The sequence below is a fragment of the Cheilinus undulatus genome, linkage group 11 (genome assembly GCF_018320785.1).
Source record: "Cheilinus undulatus linkage group 11, ASM1832078v1, whole genome shotgun sequence".
In the NCBI taxonomy this organism is placed as follows: Eukaryota; Metazoa; Chordata; class Actinopteri; order Labriformes; family Labridae; genus Cheilinus; species Cheilinus undulatus.
Window position 1 is genome coordinate 49,855,283 of NC_054875.1, and position 21,502 is coordinate 49,876,784.

Below are 21,502 nucleotides of genomic sequence, written 5' to 3' on the forward strand. Positions count from 1 at the left end.
TAACTCAGGAATATGGTAATGTCTGTCTCTGTGTATTGTCTGGTTTTTTAGATGAATGTGTTGACTGTGAGCGACTAAGTTGTACTTTTCCCTTAGAGGACAATAAAGTTTATCCTTATCTTTAATATTAAGGAGGTATTTACCTAGTAATAAGGTATTAGTTATCAAGCAATGCCTTTTTTAAAATGTATATTTTAGGCTTTTTATGCCTGTATTTTAAGGAGAAAAACAGTGGATAGAGTCAGAAATAGGGATGGAAGTTAACACCTGTCTTCTTTGTGTGGGTAATAGATTTATTGATATGACTTACCGTGAATCTTTACTGATGACAGTTAGTTATGTTTTTTTTTTTTTTAAATAAGCCTTAAAAAAGAGCCGCAACTGCTCACTAAAGAGCCACATGCAGCTCGAGAGCCGCGGGTTGAGTATCACTGCACTAGGCCATCTGTGCCCCATTATCCAGTAATTCCTTGTAATATTGTGGCAATTTTCTGGAGGATAGGTGGTATTTCACCCTAATCCCTGATTTCTACCCTCACCCTTAACCCCTAACCCTACTCTGACTCCCATCCTTCAGCCCTAATCCTACCCAAACCCCTTAACCCTAAACCCTAAAAAACACTTGAAATTTATTCAGGAAGAACTCACTTTAATTTAGTGGGTTCAAAAAAGAAATTACCTGGGTATTATCAAGCAGCTTATGAAAAAATCATCATCTTATTTCTTAGAAATTACTCGGTAAAATGCCCCCTAATTACCAGAGAACTGTCAAAATATGACAACGTTTAGGTTGAGGGTATTTTGCACTTCCGCGTTGGCTTCATTTTTCAGGACTGGAGGTTGCTGCTTGGTTATGACCTAATGACCAGAGAATTTCCACAATTTTACAGTGTAATACTTGTTAAGTAATACTTTAATACTAGGTATATACTTACTTAATTTTCCAGAGTTATTACTTGGTAAATTCAAACTAACTACAAGTTCATTACCAGCTTATTCTTGAGAAATCACTAGATAATTACAACTTATTTCTACAAAATTACTAGGTAAATAGGACCCTCTTGAATACTAAAATTGTGCTGTTTTGCCATCATTTGAGGTTAGTAACACATGACCAGTGGGATCTAAAGGGTTAAGATTTTGTTTAACTTCTAAATCCTGAAATTATCTTCTTCTACAGCTCCATAGATCACTAACCAAAGAGATGTAAGAAGCGCTACACGCACATAGGTCCGAGTTAAGTGATTCTTTGCTCTGTTTCTCCTTCATGCTCTAAAATCTGAACCCCCAGACTCAGAAGTTAGTTTCCTGCTCAGTGAACAGTTTGCGTTCCTGTCTCCAGCACATTGACTCCACGTGAAACTGAACCGGACCTCCACCTGGGTTCTGTCTACGTACACATCACCAACATGGCCGACAGCGAAACCCCGGCGAGGTCAAACTCTGCGTACGTGCATCTCCGGTTGAAGGCCTACAGGGTGTCCGAGCGACATGCAGGCGGTTGATTGTACAAACTGGAGGAGTGCAAACTGTTCCAGACATTCAACACGAAGACACGATAAAAATGACTCCATCTCCCACTCGTTCATTTGGACTACAAACTCAAATAAAGCTACTGTAAAAGTGGGTTTGGTTGACACTGAAAGAGCTTCTTTTGGGAACAAAAAGACGACCAAAACAAACAGATTCAATGAAGGCCGGTGTGGAAGAATCTCTGCCATGGAAGAACGACTCTCTGCGTCTGACAAAATCGAAGAACAAACAAGCAGCAGTCCAGGATTTCTTATCAAACAGCAGACTAGTCTGATAAGGCGCATCAAGAACTCCGCGGGCTGCTCATTAGCTTCAGAGACTGAAAAAACTCAGATCTGTGTAGAGTCAACAGTTCATGCTCATACATCAGATCGGCTACCTCAAGGGGGCAGTGTGGACGAGGATGGACAGTATTATCGATCCCCTTTTTATCTATCATGGGTTTGATGGAACCATGTGTGGAAAACAAACTGTAAGATTTAGGAGAAACCAGTTTAAGGTGCAAACCGCCGCCTCACATCCCCTCCGAGGCTTTCAGTAAATTACTAGTTTCATTAAGGGACCGTCAGTTTCAGTAAGGGACTGTCAGTAAAGAGCAGAATACGAAATAAGGAACCGTCAGTCAGCAGCACAACGATAATAAGGGACCATCAGTCAATAATATCAGAGTTTAAAGCTGTAACAGAGACAAAACAATAAACTATCAAAATACAACTAAAAAAGGAGGTTATATTCCGGAAGCAACGTTTCGTTCAGAGTAATGTGTTGTTAAGCGTTGGGTTTTAGTTCCAAACTACTTCCCCCCCTCCCTACGGAGACTAGCGGGACACAACAGCTGCCTTTTGATTATATACACACACACACTTGTTTTTCGGTTTTCCTTTTGTTTGTTTTTTCCTAGAAAAAGACGCCATCCATCCATTCTGGTCTTCAGCAGTCTCTCAGTTCCTTGATGATTCTCAGATCCAGAACTTTACAGAGGCTTCAGACAAAATCAGACAGAGGAAAGGCTCTGAGTACCGATCCTACCTGAAAACACAGTCCAGTAACGCTCCTCTTCCACGGGTGCTGACTTAGTCCATCAGCCAGCTGATCGGTCACCAGCCTCACTGATCAGCTGACTCGTTCACTGACCACAGTCCGGGACTCAACGGTTTCCTCTCGACTGGGGCAGGGGACGGCAGACTGGGGGACAATGTCTCTGAGCTCTCTCCCCTCACCTGCTGCCTCAGGCTCTGCTCGGAGCCGAGCTCTACCCTCTGCCCCAGGAACAAGACCGACTCCTGCCCCGGCTACTCCCGGAGGTCCAGGAGGCATGGACCTCAAGGTACTGTTTGACCCCCTTCCACCTCCTACAACCTCTCTGCTTTCAACTGGCTGCCTTCTCTCCTCCGCCCTGACCCTTTCCACAGTGACCTCTCGATTTGGCAGCAGGCTCCCTCGATCCCTCGGCCGTGGGGTGCTCAGATCTTGAGGCTGCTCGCTCTGGTTCTGCAGAACAGGGACCAAGTTGGTCCTGGTTAGGCTGGGAGTTGGCCGGTGGGATGAGAGGTGCTGCACAGGGGGCCTGGTGAGCTGAGGAGGATGTTGGGGTTGGGAACGCGGCTGCATTTGAATCCGCTGAAAGTGTGGTTGTGCTTGGGACTGGGATTGGGACTGAGGTTGGGACTGGGATTGGGACTGGGATGGTCTCTGCTGGGAGGATGGCTGTCTGGGTTCTGGTCTGTATTGAGTCTGGGGTTGATGTTGTGGAAGGTGTCTCATCTGCTGTTGGGGTTGCACCTGATGCCTGGGCTCCAGGTGAGGTTGAAGCTGAGCAGAGGTTCTTGGCTGCATTTGAGGTTGAAGTTGGGCGGGAATTCTGGACAGGGATTGAGTCTGCGGTTGGGTCCTGGCTTGGGGTTGAGTTTGAAGTTGGGTCCTGGACTGGGGTGCAGGCTGAATTTGGGTAGATGATCTTGACTGGAGTTGAGGCTGCGGTTGGGTCCTGTGTTGGGTTTGAGTTTGAAGCTGGGTCGGGGTCCTGGATTGGGGCTGACTCTGAACTTGAACTCTGGACTGGGGTTGAGGCTGCAGTTGGGTCCTGGGTTGGGTTTGAATTTGAAATTGTGTTGGTGTTCTGGCCTGGGACTGACTCTGAAGTTGGACCCTGGATTGGGGTTGATTCTGAGGCTGGGTCCTGGGTAGGGATTGAAGTTGGGTAGGGGTCCTGGCCTGAGACTGAGGCTGAAGTGACTGCCTTGTCTCAGGTTGGGATTGTTTGAGCTGGGTCTGAGGCTGAAGTGACTGCCGCATCTCTGGTAGAGATTGTTTGAGCTGGGGTTGGGGCTGGGAGGGGTGTCTGTGCGGGGTCTGGGATTGGAGGGCTGTTGGGATCTGGGTCTGCAGATGTGGATGCCTTGTTTGGGGTGGATGAGCATGCAGGGTTGATGAGGACTGAGGGGGTCGGGGCTGAGATGGAGCATGCTGTGCCTGAAGCTGGGTTTGGTGCTGGGCTGAGGAGTGGACTGGCTTTGCCTGGGCTTTTTGGGGGGATGCTTGGGGCTGAGTCTGGGTTTGGGACGGGGGGAGTTGGGGACTTAGCTGTGGAAGGACATGCCTTGTAGGAGATGGCTGGGCTGATGGGAACTGAGCTTGGGCCTGCGGTTGAGTTGGTGACTGGTTCTGGGAATGCGGCTGGGGAGGGTGGCGTGGTTGAGGGGGAGGATGTCGGGGTTCAGATGGGGGCTGAATGGCGGACTTTGACTTTGGTCTGGAATGAGCCTGCTGTGTTGGCTGGGGTCTAAGTTGAGGCACAGTCTGGGGCTCAGCTTCAGGCCTGGACTGGTTAGAGGATTCTGGGGGTGCAGAGGCTGGAGGAAGAGGAGGCTGATCTTCTGTGGAGGAAGAGGAGTGTTGGTGGCGATGATGATGGTGGTGGTGGTGGTGGTGATGGTGGTGTTTGTGAGGTGTCCTTTCCTTCCTTTTGTGTCTTTTTGATGGACTAATGCTACTGCTGCTGCTGCTACTCCTCCCTCCTCCTCCTCCTTCTCCACCAGTATCACCCACATCTTCATCTGCTTCCTCTTTTCCTCTGTCCCCTTCTCCTTCTGCTGTTCCTGTCTTCTCCTTGTGCTTCCTTCCTCTATGTGTTTTGTGTCCGTGTGATTGGCCTTCTTCTGAAGAAGTGGGCTGCTTCTGTGTATGTGATTGGCTCTGCTCAGAGGTGGCAGGTTTAGTCTCTGAGGTAGCGACTCCCTCCCCTTTAGCTCCCTCTCCCTCTGTGGTGGCCGTTCTTTCAGTCTCAGCTGTCGAAGCAGTGGGTGTCTGGACACTCTCCTTCTCTTCAACTGTCTCTCTTGTTTTACGTTTTTTGATTGGCAGGGCTGTTTCCTGGACGACAGGTTTAGTGGAAGACTCCTTGGCTGCTCTTCGTTTAGCCTCGGCGGCTAGAATGGCTGCTGCGGTGTAGCTGCCAGCTGTAGAGCTACCAGAGGCTGATGCTGAGGAGGTGGATGCTGTGGCAGCTGATGATGCTGCTGAAGCCGAGGTGGGTTTTCTGCCCCGTTTCTTGGGGGCGGTCTGTGGTGGAACTGTAGGTTCCTGTTCTGATTTCCTCTTTCTGCCTGGACGGGACTTGGTCACGAGCGCAGGAGACACCACCTACAGGAAATGACCACATCCGTAAGTAAAATTAGTACCAACATTGTTCCCCAGTTTCATAATGCTTAAAACATATCATCCTCCACCAAGAGAATCAGTTCTGCTGCTGTGATAATCAGCTCTTGGATCTGGAGTTACGTTGCATTTGTAGATTCATATAAGCCCTACTGCAGGGATTGCCCCTACACCTTGCCAAGATGAAATCAGACTTGCAGTACTGCTATCATTTCACATGCTTATTGCCTGCTATCCTTTTCTTTCTTAAACAACTGCCCACTAAACTGAAGCCCAAAACAAACCAGCGCCCGAGTGGCGGGTTGCATCATTTGGCACACTTACGTTTCTATCCTTAACACACCGGCAGCAGCGCATCGAGGGTTAAACTCCCCATCAAACCCTCTATGGCCGGGTACTTGATCCCAGTGCAGAAAGCCTGCTCTAGGATCCCCCTACCTCACTGGGCAAGTGAAAAAACACTCGGAGCAGTGGTATTTCACCAGCAGCTGAAGGCTCCTGTCCATTCTACACCTTAAACAAAAGATGGCGCTACATTTCTTTTTCTTACCGCCTCAGACGGAGCTCTTACTATGGCAGCTGAGATGGACTGAACAGCTGTTCTCTCTGGAATTAAGGCTTGGTATGTTCCAAGGCTTTAGTTCTAGTTGCGTCCCAGGATGTCAAGATACAGTGCCTATGAAAAGTTTTCACCCCCTTGGATGTTTTACCCTTTTTATTGTTTTTATAAAATCAATTATGGTCAATATAATTTGGCTTTATGACATAAAAAAATTACAAAAAAACTCTTTAATGTGAAAATGAAAGCAGTTTTCTAGAAAGTAATGCCAATTAAATAAAAATAAGTAATGTAAAATAAGTGACCTCATAAAAACCCACCCCTTTAAAGTGACTGACCTAATTCATCCCCTTGGATGTTCTACCCTTCTTACGTGTTTTATGTTGCTTTTATGTTTCTTATGCTCCCCATATTTTTGCACACTGAATCGCCCTGACTGGGGACAAATAAAGTTCTTGATTGATTGATTGATTCAACAGAGGTTCAGCCAGTTGGTGCAAGTAGTCATAAGATCACCTGAGTGCAGTGAATGTGTCTCAGGTCAGTGGTTTTCAAACTTTTTTTGCCCAAGGCACACCAAAGGTTAAGCCAAAATCTCAAGGCGCACCATATTCATATTGTTTAAAGTGATGCAAAAACATGGCAGAAATTGGGCAAAAAGTGGTGAAACAAAGTAAAAAAATGGCAAAAAGTGTCCAAAAGATGGGTTACCAGTAGCAAAAATGTGTTGAAAGTGTCAGTAAGGTAAAAAGACTTGGCAAAGGCAATAAAATGGCTTAAAACTGATGAAAAAAATGTGGGAAAAATGGGGAAAAAAGTTTCCGAACAAAGGCAAAAATAGGCAGAGTTGGCACAATGTTGCGATAATGGGTTCAAAGTTGCAAAAAGGTGGTTATAAGGGATTGAAAGTGATGAAAAATTGGCAAGAAAGTCCCAGCTATAGCAAAATTGGCAAAAAAGTGGCCAGAAAATAGGTTAAAAGTGGCAAAAATGAATGAAAATATCAAAAAGGTTGCAATAATGGGTGACCAGTGGCAAAAAAGTGATTAAAAATAGGTTAAAAGGGAAGAAAAATATGGCAGAAAAGTGGCCAAACAAAGGCAAAAAAATGGGTGAAAGTTGGCATAATGTAGCAAAAATCGGTTAAAAGTAGCAAAACAGTGGTAAAAAAATGATTAAAAGATGCAAACACTAGCTAGAAAAAGGTAAAAAGTGATAAAAAATTGGCAAAAATGCTGCTGATCCAACACACATGCACTGATATCAATAGATCCCACCTGGGGAGGCTGCATTCTCTGTGTTTTTTGGTTCAGGGGCCCCGGCCAAATCTGTACGCAGGCCTGATCACACTACTTGCTATAAAGTTGTACTTATAGCATATGGTTGTACAAATTCCCAAGGCACGCCTAGATTTGCCACACCATTTGAGAACCACTGTCTCAAGTATTGTAATAAACACACCATCCCCACTGTAGAGCACAGTGGTGGCAGCATCATACTGTGGGGATGCTTCTCAGCAGCCCGCCCTGGAAGGCTTGTAAAGGTAGTGGGTAAAAGGAATCCAGCTAAATAGAGGAACATCCTGGAGGACAGTCTTATTCAGTCCGACAGAGAACTACGGCTGTGGAGAAGATTTTGCCCAAAGCCTACAGAGAAAGCTACACAGAAATGGGGAATGTTCTGGAGTGGTCGAGCGAAAGCCCAGACCTCAATCCAAGAGAGAGTTTGTGGCTGGACTTGAAAAGGGCTGTTCACACCTGTTCCCTGTACAGCCTGACAGAGCTTGAGCAGTTTAGCAAAGGAGAATGGAGTGAATACTTTTTATGGGCACTGTAAAGACAGTCTCTTATTTCTTTAAACCACAGTATAATACTATGACAGTGCAGAGACTCTATGATATGAGTTTCATGTTGTTACCAACATAACTGTCATGGAACAGCAGCAGACAGATCCCTCTCAGTAGACCATAAAATTTTGCCTGTCATAAAGAGTCAGTCCTTCTTTGCTTTGTTTGTATCAGACTGAATGAGCACTCGTACCTTTGAGGCAGTGGAGGTGGTGCCGGTAGAGGACTCTGCCTTGCTGAAGGGCATCTTGACCAGCAGTTTGCCCGGGGATTTTTCAACAACACGTTTCATGGCCACGCCCTCCGTGGCCTGCCGCATCTTCCCGCTGCCTACAAACACACAAGAAAGCACATAAAATGAGACCAAGTCACATTTAAATGCTCAGCTGAGTGGTTTCTGATCTTCAAATGGAGTTTTCGATAAAACCAGATTACCTTTGGGACGCCCTCGGCCTCGGCCTGATGGTTTTACCACCTTTGGCTTTTTGGGGGGACGTTTCTCACGGCGGGACGGGCTTCCACGTCCAGTGACAGTGAAATCAAAATCATTGGGGTCAGTAGTCGTGTCACCAACCTTCTGGAAGTAAGCGATGAGTTCCACCTTGGAACGAAAAGCCTTCCCCTCCGAGCTGAACGGTGAAATGAAAACAACAATTATCGCTACTACAATGACAGCCTGACACAGCGTCGGCAGTGGGTGTGGCTTACTTGATCAGGTAAACGTCAAACTTCCCCGCTGAGCGTCCAGACTTCCTCTGTTTGAGTTTGCGGGTCCAGCCTTCAGGCAGCGACGGGTCATCGTACAATGGACCCCGGTCCCGGATGATCGAGCGTCGCTGCTTAGGAACACCTGCTGACTCGCTGCCAGCCGCCTCCTCTGAGGGGCCGGCCTGTGGCTCTGACACCTGCAGGAAGGTAACACCAACTTGTATTTATTTAGTCATTTTTGTTTACAAGGTGATAAAACTGTCCTAACAAATCAATGCATAGATTGGTCAGGTTTAGGCAGAGTTTGGAGTTAATCTGGACATTCTGAGGGATTTTTATCCAGATTTAATAATGACAGACGCCTCATTTATATTTCAGCTTTAAATCAGCGCCGTAGCATGCACTGTAGGTTCAGTTAGCCCTAAATCTACACAAAAGTCTACACACATACCTGATGTGAACCTCCTCAAAAGTGGAACAGCGCGGAGTGGCAACATGAGGTTTCTCTTCATTTCATTTTTTCTTTTGTAAATTGCTTTGGATTTGTTTTGATGTGGGAAATAAAGAATGGGTTTTAGCTGTGTTGAAACAGCACTGGGCTGTCTGATAGTCCTAACTGTACTCTGCCTGGCTGGGGTGGTGCAAAGCAAGTCCTGTTTTTTCTTTAAATAACATCTCAAGACTCTTGCGACTCCCCGCTGCACAGAGGATGTGAAGACACCAGACCAGACTGTCTCTGGGTGAACTTTTACCTTTTGGGAACACCTACCTCTGCCTGTGGCTCCGCCTCCATTTGGGACTGCAGTGCAGCTGGTTGGGGTGCGGTCGTGGGTTCAGTCCCGCGGTCGGCTTGGCGGCGCTCCCGACGACCCTTCTTGGTCTTACTGTGGGACCTTGCAGGGGGCTGAGGGACTGCAGGCCCCTCCTCACCCTCTTGTCCCTCCTCCCTGAGGAAACAGATAACATTATGCACATTAACATTACATCACTGATTTATCTGGTCATAGCCATTCAGTGATTTTTATCCTAAATGACAGATTCAAGATACAATTTCAATCACTCTACACGTCACAACATACTGACTGGTTATTTGTCAGAGTTAGGCAGAGTTTGGAGTTGACCTGGATGTTGTGTGGGATTTTAAACTAGATTTGATCATCACGGATGCCCTGAAGACTTCAGCTTTGATTGTGCACCATAGTGTACGCTGTCAGTTCAACCAAACTAAAACCTGACACAACTAAATCCTGGGGTCATCCTAGAAAAGAGGAATGCGCTGTTTTGGTTTGCTTAACCCTTGAAAATGAGAGAAAAAGAGCGCATCCAATTAACACAAGAGTACATGCAGAGGGTGAATCAACACTGGCATCTGCAAAACAGACAGCATCCATGTGCACTGGTTCTATTGGTGTGCATGTAAATTCTGGGGAATTCTAAAATTTGGTGCAAGAAGCTCCTTTCCTAAGCTTACAAGCCTCACTGCAAAGAGCAGTTAAATTCACAAAGGTCTGCATTAATGGCCATAGATGGTAACTGCACACAGCTGCCAAACTTTATGTATTAATGCCGGCATATAAGAGCATTTTTTGTGGATACAATACAAAAACAGAAAAAAATAGCAGATGCAAACTCTCTTTAAATTCTGGTTCAATAAATTCTTTGTGGATCTGGCTCTTGTCTTGAGCGTGTTTGCATGCATGGCATTGTTTTCCAGAGACTGATGAGGAGTGAGCCATCTCTCACACCCATACTATCTTTGTTGAGAATTGTATGCCAATCAGTGACTGAGACATGACACAGAAACAAAACCTAGCACAGCACTGATGCAACACCATCGTGTCCTAAAACCTCTGAACTTGAAGATTATTTACCCTCAGTGCTGTAAGTAAAAAGTGTTTCCTGCTGCAGAGTCCTGACTGTTGAACAGCACAGAGGAGGGCTAACGTGTTATTTTAACCCGTTGAGCAGATACAGGAGCCCAGCCTGAGTCTGGGGGAGTCAGGACGTTTATTTCTGCATATGCAACTTAACCCTTGTGCCCTCCTCAAATTTACCACCCTCTGGACACCTTGGAGGCAAAAATGTACACATACAGAAAAACTGCCATTAAATCAGCATACGTCAATATTTTTCTCTACTTTTTTTCTTAAATCTCTTAAACAACTTCAAACCTGCTCAAATCTACCAAATAGTAAATAATTTAAAAGATTTTAACCCTTTAAATGCCAGTTTGATTATTTGAAATATTTTATTTTTCACTACAAAAAACACAAAAAGTGAATTATTTTCCATAAATTAATAGCAGAAAGATGGGGCTTTGGTGTGATGAGAGTCTTGGATGGGTCAAAGATTAGCAACAAAATTGATTTGATTGCATTTGTATTTTTTTGTAGTGCCAGCTTTAACATTAGCGCACCCTCTGGACACCTTCAAGGCAAAAATGTACATGTTAAAGAAAAACTGCCATTAAATCAGCATACATCAATATTTTTTTATACTTTTTTTAAATAAATCTCTTCAACAACTTTCAGTAATTCTCAGAATTTTAACCCTTTTAATCCCAGTTTGATTATTTGAAATATTTCATTTTTTTATTGCAAAAAACAGAAAAAGTGAATTATTTTCCATTAAATAAATAGTAGAAAGATGGGGCTTTGGGGTGATCAGAGAGAGATGAGATGAGAGAGATTGAAAATTCTGAGAATTATTGAATGTTTGGTAGTTTTGAGCAGGTCTGAAGTTGTTTAAGAGATTTATGAAAAAAAGTAGAAAAAAATACTGATATATGCTGATTTAATAGCAGTTTTTTTGTTCGTGTACATTTTTGTCTCGAAGGTGTCCAGAGAGAAGAAAATTCACTGAGAGAGTCTGAATGACATTTAAGAGGAAAACATGTTGGATTTCAAAAATTTAACTAAAAAATAAAGTTTCTTTAAACATTCATGCCACAAGCTGTAAAATTGACAAAATGATTAAAAATCTAAAAAAAAAAAAAAAAAAAAAAAAAGTTGAAAATAATGGCCAAAAATGCCCGAGGAGGGCAGAAAGGTTAAAGGCAACATTACTCCTGCTAGGTTTTTCAGCTGTCGTCACCATTCTCCCTCATCCCAGACAAAAAAAACGTTCATCTCCCTCTCTTTCTCTCACACCTCCACTCAGACCTCCAGTCTCTCTCCTCACTGCTTTTACCTCCTACCCTGCACAGACAGAGCTGCTTCTCCTACACCAGTGGTTTTCAAACTTTATTCGCCCAGGGCACACCTAAGGTTAAGCCAGAATCTCAAGGCACACCACATTTAAATCCATACAAAATAGACTTTTAAAATAAATTTGCAGTCAAGGTGGCCTATAAGGGGAGATAAAGGGGGGGTCTTTCTGGGGCCCAGACAACTGGGGGATCATGGAGACGGCAAAAAGTGGCAAAAATGGGTTAAAGGTGATGGAAAAATATGGAAAATGTTGGTAAAAAGATTAACCGTGTGAAAAGGTGGTAAAAATGGGATACAAAAGGATAAGAAAAAAGGGCAAAAGTGGGCAAAAAGGTGGCAAAATAGATCACAAGTGGCAGAAAAGTGGCAAAAAGGGTTAAAGTTACTAAAAGGTGGTAAAAGGGGTTAAAAGTGATGAGAAAATGGCAAAAAAAAATGGCCAAACAATAGCAAAACTGTGTGAAAAGTGGCAAAAAGGTAGCTAAATGGGTTAAATGTGGTAAAAAGTTCCAAAAAATGGCAAAAATGGGTCAAAAGTAGTAATAAGAAGTGGCAAAAAAGCAGTCAAAAGAAGTGGCAAGACTGGGTAGAAAAATGTTTAACTCGGTTAGAAATAGCACAAATCAATAACTTTAACACCAGCTCTTAATGAGGTAACTGTTAGCCAGGATGCTAGCACCAGTGCTACTGATCCAACACACACACACACACTGATATGATCAATAAATCCTGACACCCATTCTCTGGGGGTTTTCAGGGGTCCAGATCTGTGGGCAGGCCTGGTTACAGTTCTTCATCGTAGTAATAACATATGGTACAAATTCCCATTTTTCAAATGTGTTCAAAGTTACTGCTGTGCAGTGATTTTTCTCTAGTTTACATTTTTAGCCTCTCATTTAGCCTTTTCCATCAAAACCTTCGTCTTTTCTCTCCTCATTTCGTCTCCTTTGTGAAACAAACACTTGCATTACTTTCCAACCTGTTTATAGCTTTAAAAATATTCTGTTTTTTCTGCCTTTACTTGGACAGGACAGCTGAAAAGAGACAGGATAAATGGGGGGAAGAGTGGAGGGGAAGCGTGCACCAAAGACTGGGAACCAGTCCTTTAGCCAGTGTGTCAAGAACTCAAGCCTGCATACAGATGCCTGCTCTACTAACGCCCTCATGCATTTTTATTTATTCTAACATATAAATAATGTCACCGGGCTCACTGGCTGTGTTTAAAGTTAAGACAAAAGTTTTGCATTTGCATAGTTGAGTGATCAGTTCAATCTAAAAGTCTTCGTTAGGCACACCTGTGCAGAGCTGGGGACACACCAGTGGATGCAGAAGTGTAAACCAGGCCTAATCAGACAGTGCAGAAACAAAACTCCTTATCTCATTTCTGCTTCACACCAGAGGTCCTCCAGACTGCAGCATTTAAGCTGCTGACCTCTTTTCCAGCATGTCCCAGTTTGTGGCTGGTTCCAACCATTTGTTTGTCCAAATAATCCTCAAGCATCTCATGTCAGTGTGACTTCTATTCTGCTGCCAGTCATAGTGGAACCTCCCTGATCTGGAACATCCAACATGACTGATACTCCCGGTCCAGATGGGGCTACCTCTGACTGAATACCTGCCATATATTAGCCAATGAGAGCGAGCAGAGCAGGTAGAGTCACCATGAGATCTGCTCTTTTACAGCTCTCAAACATAATCACAGCCGCTCTCTGATACTGAAAAAGAGGTCTAGCTTATCTAACTATGGCGCCAACACAAGCGCCTTTATGATGTCTCATTAAAGACCAGAAAAGAACAGACAGACTGCTGAGGACGTCGATCGTCCTCCATGTTTGTTTTTCCTCTGAAGTCACGTTTGATCCCGTGAGATTCTGTGAGATCTCGTGTCTGTTTAATCACCTTTGGTGCTTTTTCAGAGGATTTTAAGATGGAAAAACTAATTAAAATGATCTTTTTAGAATCGGTCAAGATTTTAAAATGGTCTTGTTGTGTAACCAGCCTAAGTATGGTCGTTCTCTGGTGAGGGCTGCGTTTTACTGACACTGAGGGTGTCCCTGAATGCACCATCAATAAGGGTTCCCAGCTGTGATGATAAATGTCCTAAACCGGGGGTTTTCAAAGTGTGAGGCGGGCCTCCCCTGGGGGGCGCCACAGAGCTTCAGGGGAGGCACAGAACCATAAACCTGAAAAAAGTCAGAGGCATCTGGGTGCAGCCCTCGGACAAACCTCTACGCTGGGGCGTTCGGTTGGAGACCTCTACGCTGGGGCGTTCGGTTGGAGACCTCTACGCTGGGGCGTTCGGTTGGAGACCTCTACGCTGGAGTAAAACCTCTATGCTGGGGCGAAACCTCTACACTGGAGTAAAACCTCTATGCTGGGGCGTTTGGTTGGAGACTCTAGGCTGGAGTAAAACCTCTACGCTGGAGTAAAACCTCTAAGCTGGGGCGAAACCTCTATGTTGGGGCGACACCTCTACGCTGGAGTAAAACCTCTACGCTGGGGCAAAACCTCTACGCTGGAGTAAAACCTCTACGCTGGAGCAAAACCTCTACGCTGGAGTAAAACCTCTACGCTGGAGTAAAACCTCTACGCTGGGGCGAAACCTCTACGTTGGGGCGACACCTCTACGCTGGGGCGTGACGTATTTTACCCGCGACGAAATTTCAGCTCTATCCACTTGCCGACAGGCTGACCCTAAACCTAACCAGTCAGATTTAAACACCTAAACCGAACCGGTTGGGGTTTAATAGCGTAGACCCGTACGCTGGGGCAATGCTAATGTGCAATGCTAATGTGTCATAAGCACAGCGTTGTAGTCATGCTAACAACAGCTAACACGCTGCACACCTTGGCGTAGCCTTAGGCAATGACGTCATGCCCCTGCGTAGAGGTTTCGCCCCAGCGTAGAGTTTTGCTCGAGGGCTGCAGCCAGACCCTCTTGAAAAAAGTTGGTTTGCTTTGCTAACCTCTGCTGTGTATGGAGCTAAATGGATAAACTTATAATTACCATAGGGACTACGCTATAGAGCAGTGGTACTCAACCAAAGAGCCACATGATTGAAAATACCTTTGCAAGAGCCATGATCTAAGAGGTAAAAAGAGGCAAAAACAGCTGGAAGTAGCAATAAAAATAGGTTAAAGGTGGAAAAAATGGACAAAAAGCAGCAAAAAAATGGGTGAAAATTGGGAGTAAAAATGGAAAAATGGTCAGAAAGTAGCAGAAATGGGTGAGAAGTGACAAAGAAATGAGTGGAAAGTGACTTAAATGGGCAAAAAGCAGGCAAGAGTGGCAAAAATGGGTTAAAAAAAAAAAAGAGGAAACAAGTGGTATGTAATGGCAAAGGGTAGTTTAAATGGGCAAAAAAAATGTGAAAAGGTGCAAGATGGGAAAAAGTGGCAAAAAGAAGAGGCAAAAATTTGGGAAAAAAAGGAAACAAGTGGTATTTCATAGCAAAGCATAGCTGAAATGGATGAAAGTGGCAAAAATGATTTTAAAAAAGGGCAAAAAATGGGATAAAAGTGTCAAAACTTGGGAAAAAGTGGCAAAAAGACGTCACAAAAATGAGCAAAAGAAAAAATGGGAAAAAAGGATATTTAATGATGAAAGGTAGCTTAAATGGGCCAAAAGGTGAAAAAGGGCAAGAATGGGATAAAAGTGGAAAAAATGGGGGAAAAGAACTAAAAAGAAGTTGTAAAATGGCCCAAAAAATATGAAAAAGGGGTTTTAATGGCATTATAACTGAATAAGAGGGAAAGGTAGATGTTTAAGAACATTTGCAAACCAAAATATCCAAAATATATGAATGTTAAAAATGTTTAAAGATTACACATAAATGTTTGAAATGTTGTCTAATTTTTTAAAAATGTGAATCATCTTTGTGGGTGGGGGTTCACCGAATGAATCAGTTCTTCTTAGGGGAGGCTCACTCTCACACACTTTGGAAACCCCTGTCCTAAACTAAAGGCGATCATCATAACTGGTCGATTCTCTGCAGATTAAAACCTCTGAAGCCGTTGATCAACCAGCTGATCCTCACAGACGGCCTCACTGCTTCAGCCTCTACATTTCATTCAAACTTCAGCCCTAAATCATCTAAAACACTTTATCTGACTGTTTTAAAGGGGGGATGGTTCACTTCAAGATATGGTAAATCATTTAGAGCCCAGCCTCATGAAATATAGCGTGTTTCCTGTTGAGTATTTCCTGAACGCTGCTTAGTTTCACTTTCAGAGAATCTCAAACACCAGCTACACTTTATTCTGAACATCACATCAGTCTTTAAAATGGATTTAGCCAAGTTCTGGATCGTATAAAGATGCCTGCATTCTGGCACTCAGCAGCTGATATTTTAATCTGTGACTTTAACATTATCTCAAAACTCTCTTGGTTTTACACCTGATTATTTTTTTAGTAGTTTATTTTGACCCAAGACAGACTAATTTATCAATTAATCCAGTCTCTCCTGGACTTTTAGTCTTTAAAAGCTTGTAAAGCATCAACCCTGTGGTCACAGTCAGGACAACCTGGGCTTTCAGAATGTGTGAGCTGCAGTAATGTCACTGGATGTTTTTAAATTATGGACCCATTAACAGGGTTGCCAGGTCTGTAGTTTTCCCACAGAATTGGACTACTTTTTACGTACTGCTGCGTGTAGATTTTTTTGTCTGCAGGTTGATTGGACTCATTTATGATATCTTCAGAAGCAGCATAGCAGAGGTTTTACCGCCTTATGTTGAATTTCAGCTCCAGGCTTGGTTTTGTGCTAGTTTTTATTGGCTTTTGGGCTAGATTGGTCACCCAGACCTGGCAACCCTGACTATAAAGACAAAAGAAAAACTAAACAGAAATTACAACTCAAAGATTTTTATGTGCAACACAGTAAATATAATTGGCTAAGACTTTTTTTTAACACAGATTTGTTCTCCCATCTCTTGGGGACCAAAATTTAAAAAAAATCATTCTGTGACAAAAAGTCTTAAAATATTCACATATTTCCAAAAAGAGTCTTTGCTCTTCTTTGTGTTGTCTTTATTTGAGCCATTATTCAAAGCCGTCCCTGTCAGCAGAGACACAGAGGGACACGACACGGCCTCTCTGTGTCTCTGTCTCTCCATTATAGACGGTCCAGGACGTCTGCTCTAGGACGTACAAGCACAGTTTGACAAAATATGACATAACGACGGAACAGCCTGCCATAGCAGTCACAATGCATTGTCAAATACAAAGCAGACAATATGGCGGACAACATTAGCTGCTAGCGGCAGGAACTGTTGAAAAATGGATAAAAAGACGTTCAGTATCTAAGGTACTGGTGCGGATTTAATCTTTGAAGTCCCAGGAAAGTCACACAAGTTCCAGGCTTGCTCATAAAGCCTCCATAAGAGCTACGAAGGTGTGGACAGCGTCACTAGAATGGCACAACTAAGGACTGGAAGAGGAAAAAGTTAGTGGCTTGTGGTTCAAAAGTTACCTAACATTTTACAAAGTGTGCCTCTTCTTGTCATATATGACGTTGGTCTCAGAGGGTTAAAATACAGGATGATTTTACCGTAGCCCGTCTACACCGCACACTCCTGAGCAGATGGCTCCCTTTCTAGTCAGTCTTTAGGTTTCCACAGCAAGATCTGTCTCCGGCACGAGCCAAAAGACTGGATGTTATTACCGAGCTGAGACGGATAATCCAGATCTCTGAAAAGATCCGTGATCCCCTCCACTCCAAGCATGGCTCAATGGAGATAAATGAAGACATGCTTTATAAAGGAGAGTACAGGTGATGGGGAGAGCACAGGTGATGGGGAGAGCACAGGTGATGGGGCAGCCTTTATCACATGCCATTAGTGCTGCACAAACTTCAAAGGTTTCAAAAAAAAAGGCAAAAAAGGCTTTTAGGTCTACAATAGTGACATTATTACACTTTGTAGAATTACCATTATTTTCAAAAAGGAAAAAAATATATATTTTTTTGGATATACTAAGTTACAGGGGCATAGCTAGGGATTTGGGGCCCCCAGAGAGAATATTACACAGCAAATTTCAGTCTATTGATCAGTGTTAATTTTGGCAGCTTTTTAAAATTTTATTCTTAGTTTTAGTCTTCAAATAAAATGCATTTAAAGTTAAAGTTACATTTATTTATCGCTATCGTTTTTAGTTTTAGTTGAAGAAAACTCAAAACATTTTAGTCTAGTTTTAGTCGACTAAAGATCAAACATTTTAGTCTAGTTTTAGTCGACTAAAGATCAAACATTTTAGTCTAGTTTTAGTCGACTAAAGATCAAACATTTTAGTCTAGTTTTAGTCGACTAAAGATCAAACATTTTAGTCTGGTTTTAGTCGACTAAAGATCAAAACATTTTAGTCTAGTTTTAGTCAAAGAAACTCAAAACATTTCAGTCTAGTTTTAGTCGACTAAAGATCAAAACATTTTAGTCTAGTTTTAGTCGACAAAAAATCAAAACATTTTAGTCTAGTTTTAGTCGACTAAAGATCAAAACATTTTAGTCTAGTTTCAGTCGACAAAAAATCAAAACATTTTAGTCTAGTTTTAGTCGACTAAAGATCAAAACATTTTAGTCTAGTTTTTGTCAAAGAAACTCAAAACATTTTAGTCTAGTTTTAGTCGACTAAAGATCAAAACATTTTAGGCTAGTTTTAGTCGACTAAAGATCAAAACATTTTAGTCTAGTTTTAGTCGACTAAAAATCAAAACATTTTAGTCTAGTTTTAGTCGACTAAAGATCAAAACATTTTAGTCTAGTTTTAGTCGACTAAAAATCAAAACATTTTAGTCTAGTTTTAGTCGACTAAAGATCAAAACATTTTAGTCTAGTTTTAGTCGACTAAAGATCAAAACATTTTAGTCTAGTTTTAGTCAAAGAAACTCAAAACATTTTAGTCTAGTTTTAGTCGACTAAAGATCAAAACATTTTAGTCTAGTTTTAGTCGACTAAAGATCAAAACATTTTAGTCTAGTTTTAGTCGACTAAAAATCAAAACATTTTAGTCTAGTTTTAGTCGACTAAAGATCAAAACATTTTAGTCTAGTTTTAGTCGACTAAAGATCAAAACATTTTAGTCTAGTTTTAGTCGACTAAAAATCAAAACATTTTAGTCTAGTTTTAGTCGACTAAAGATCAAAACATTTTAGTCTAGTTTTAGTCCGCTTGATGAAAACTAAACTTAGTTTTTTTCAGTTTTAGTCATCACAGGTCTGTTTTTGTTAGTCTTAGTCTAGTTTTTGTCATGGAAAAAAAGGCTGTTGATGAACATTTTTAGTCACAGTTTTCATCGGCAAAATTAACACTGCTCTTGACCCGTTTTTGATTCAATAATGACACTAATTACTAAAAAATATAGATAAAAACACACTTTTAATTGCAGGCTCCTCAAGGACCCCTCCCTACTGTGGGCTGGGGTAATCAGTACCCTTTTTCCCCCCTGTGCTACGCCCCTGCTAAGTTATTTTGAAAACAGTACTGCACATTGCATTATTTTCAGGTATTGTAGCTTTTATTCTACTTAATATTTTTATGTTTTGAGTTGATAAATACACACTTATAAACTACTACTACTACTGTGTTTTTGTTTTTTTTTTTGATAACAAAGCAAGTAGACTCACAATACCATTCGTGGATTACAGCGTTATCACAATCAGAATATTGTCCTTTATAATCGCAGATTACAGATATAAATCTCTGTTTATGAATTGTGTAAATAGGGTGAATACCTATGGACAGGATGCAGCAGCATGGCATGCCTCATATTAATCGTTTAATCTCAATTATCCTATTTATTAAATCATGGGAAGCCAAGATCTTAGTTACACTCAAACTGGATGAATTACCCAGCCCTACAATCTGAGCCTTAAATCACATGTTCCTGCTTGCTTTTGTTTTGTTTCTCTACTATGAGCTAAAATTTTAACACAGCTGATATTACTAATCACACTGAACTGCACGTTTATTCTCCATCTGGGGGCCTCGACCCTCAGGTTAGGGGCCCTGAGTGTGATGGAGCTGCAGGTGGAGGTGATGGAGCAGGAACAGGAAGTGAGCAGCTCCTGTAGAGTCCCAGGTTCGATCCCCAGCCTGACCCTCAGTTAGCTGCCTGGCTCGGCGGCACTGAGGCTAATCAGGTTAAACAGTGAGTTTATCTAGCGCTGAAGGGGGCGGGGTGAGAGGGCCATAACCCGGGCTGTGAGTCGGTGTTCGTGAAGGGGGGTTAACCCGGGTTACTGAGCTGCACTTCCCTCTGATAAACACACTCTCTCTGTTTGCTAACAGCTAGCTCCGTGTTAACTAGCAGCCTGTGTGACGGAGGCGGGCGGACACAGCGCGGGTGACCGGGGCTGGGGCGTTTGAGGCGGACACGCCGGCCTGACGTCCCGGGAGGTGTGTGGGAGACTGAGCGGCCCTGTGGCGCGCTAACGGCGGGCCAAACTAAGCTGTCCCCCCGCTCCGCTCGGCTCGGCTACAGCAGCTACAGGGCACTCTTAGCCGTGAGTTGGTGACGTATTCCCGCTAACCCCGCTCCGCGGAGACAGGCCGGGGTAAAAATCAACGCACTTTCACTTCAATAAAACACACGATAGAAAACAGTCAGCGGCGGGCAGAGACGGCGGCAGCGGCGGCTCTTTATGGAGGATAAAATGTAAAAACCTCACTTACAGTCTCTCCTCTCCGCTCTCCACGGCGGCCATTTTTATTTAAATAAATAATTTTATATTAAAAAAAAGCCTCCAAACATCTCTGCTTCTGCTGCACCCCGCCCCCTCTGACTCCATTTCCATCCGCCGTCAGTGAGCAAACACCGCGAGAGCTGCGTAAGGCGGAGGTCAACTCAGCGCAGGGGTGGTGTAGTCCCGCGAGATTTGAACTCAAGTGACGTTCAGGGCACAGATACTAAGGTGTGTGAAGAATGACACCAGAGTTTTTATTAAAGCTTTTAGGGGCCTGAATTAACCAAAGTTTTTACTGTAAATATTTTTTTTCTACTAGTTAAAGGCAGAACATTTTACAAAAAAAAATATTTACAGTGACAGGATAAAGACTAGAGTCCCACATATGCACCCTTTCTATCAGTGCTGTCCCTCATTGGATTATACTAGTGGTGAAGGTAAATGTCTGTATTTCATGGGGGTGGATTTTAAATGCTAATTTAAATGAATTAACCAGTACAGACATATATACATAGGGGGATCACTATCAATTTTAAATAAATATGTTTAAAATTTCATAAATGTCCAGTGCTCTCTTTGCCTTTTTGTCTTTCAGTCCACACAGTGAGCAAATATAATGTACTATTTCTGTTCTAAACTGTTGTATTTTTGGTCATTTTTACCTCCGCCAAGGAGGTTATGTGATCTGTTGGGTTATTTTGTTAGTTTGTAAGCAACATAACTTAAAAAGTTGTGGATGGATTTTGATGAAATTTTCAGGAAATGTCACAAATGGCATAAGGGAGAACTGATTAGATTTTGGGAGTGATCCGGATCACCGTCTGGATTCAGGAATGTTTTTAAGGATTCTGTACTATTGGGAGATAGGGCTAATGGTGGAGGTCTGCGCTGTTACCACTTTACACCAGGAGATGGCGGACATGAGTAACTTCAATCCCAGCAGCTTTTTTGGGCATGTTCCTATTCAAAGTTTTGGAGTTTATAGAGTTTGAAAGACGCACACCCGGTTGAGGAGACGAGTCGGAGCATAACAGAGAGAAAGACAGCGAATTGTAGCGAGAATACTCACAATGCTGGGAGGAATAGAGGAATATTCATCCTCTGACATGACTTCCTGTCGTCCAGTCAGACCATGGGTGCATTTATTGGCACCCGTAGCAAAACCAATGCTTTGCCTCATTGTGTTTCCACCCCACCGGGGAGGGAGTAATCAGTGAATGCTGTGGTGGGGGGCACATGGGGACACATCCAGGAATGTTTGAAAGGATTCTTCACTATTGGGAGATAGGGCTAATGGCTAAGTCTGCGCTCT

General features: G+C 43.0%; 1 protein-coding gene across 1 annotated transcript; it reads right to left on the reverse strand.

The window, feature by feature from the left end:
* Nucleotides 1-537: 537 nt before the first annotated feature.
* mecp2 (methyl CpG binding protein 2) lies at nucleotides 538-20,201 on the reverse strand. Its single transcript, XM_041800003.1, has 6 exons — nucleotides 20,180-20,201; nucleotides 9,073-9,250; nucleotides 8,304-8,500; nucleotides 8,031-8,224; nucleotides 7,789-7,925; nucleotides 538-5,175 (listed from the first exon to the last, which is right to left on the reverse strand). The coding sequence occupies exons 2-6, from the start codon at nucleotides 9,094-9,096 to the stop codon at nucleotides 2,647-2,649; spliced, it is 3,081 nt and encodes a 1,026-aa protein (XP_041655937.1). The 5' UTR covers nucleotides 9,097-9,250; nucleotides 20,180-20,201; the 3' UTR covers nucleotides 538-2,646.
* Between the last annotated feature and the right edge of the window lie 1,301 nt (nucleotides 20,202-21,502).

Bases quoted from the DNA above. Each gene is read 5' to 3' on its own strand.
- mecp2 (XM_041800003.1), bottom strand. From the start codon at position 9,096: ATGGAGGCGGAGCCACAGGCAGAG. The intron at 7,926-8,030 runs GTAATCTGGTTT...GTGTGTTTGTAG, and splicing joins AGGCCGAGGGCGTCCCAAAG to GCAGCGGGAAGATGCGGCAG. The intron at 5,176-7,788 runs GTACGAGTGCTC...CATTTCCTGTAG, and splicing joins CCACCTCCACTGCCTCAAAG to GTGGTGTCTCCTGCGCTCGT.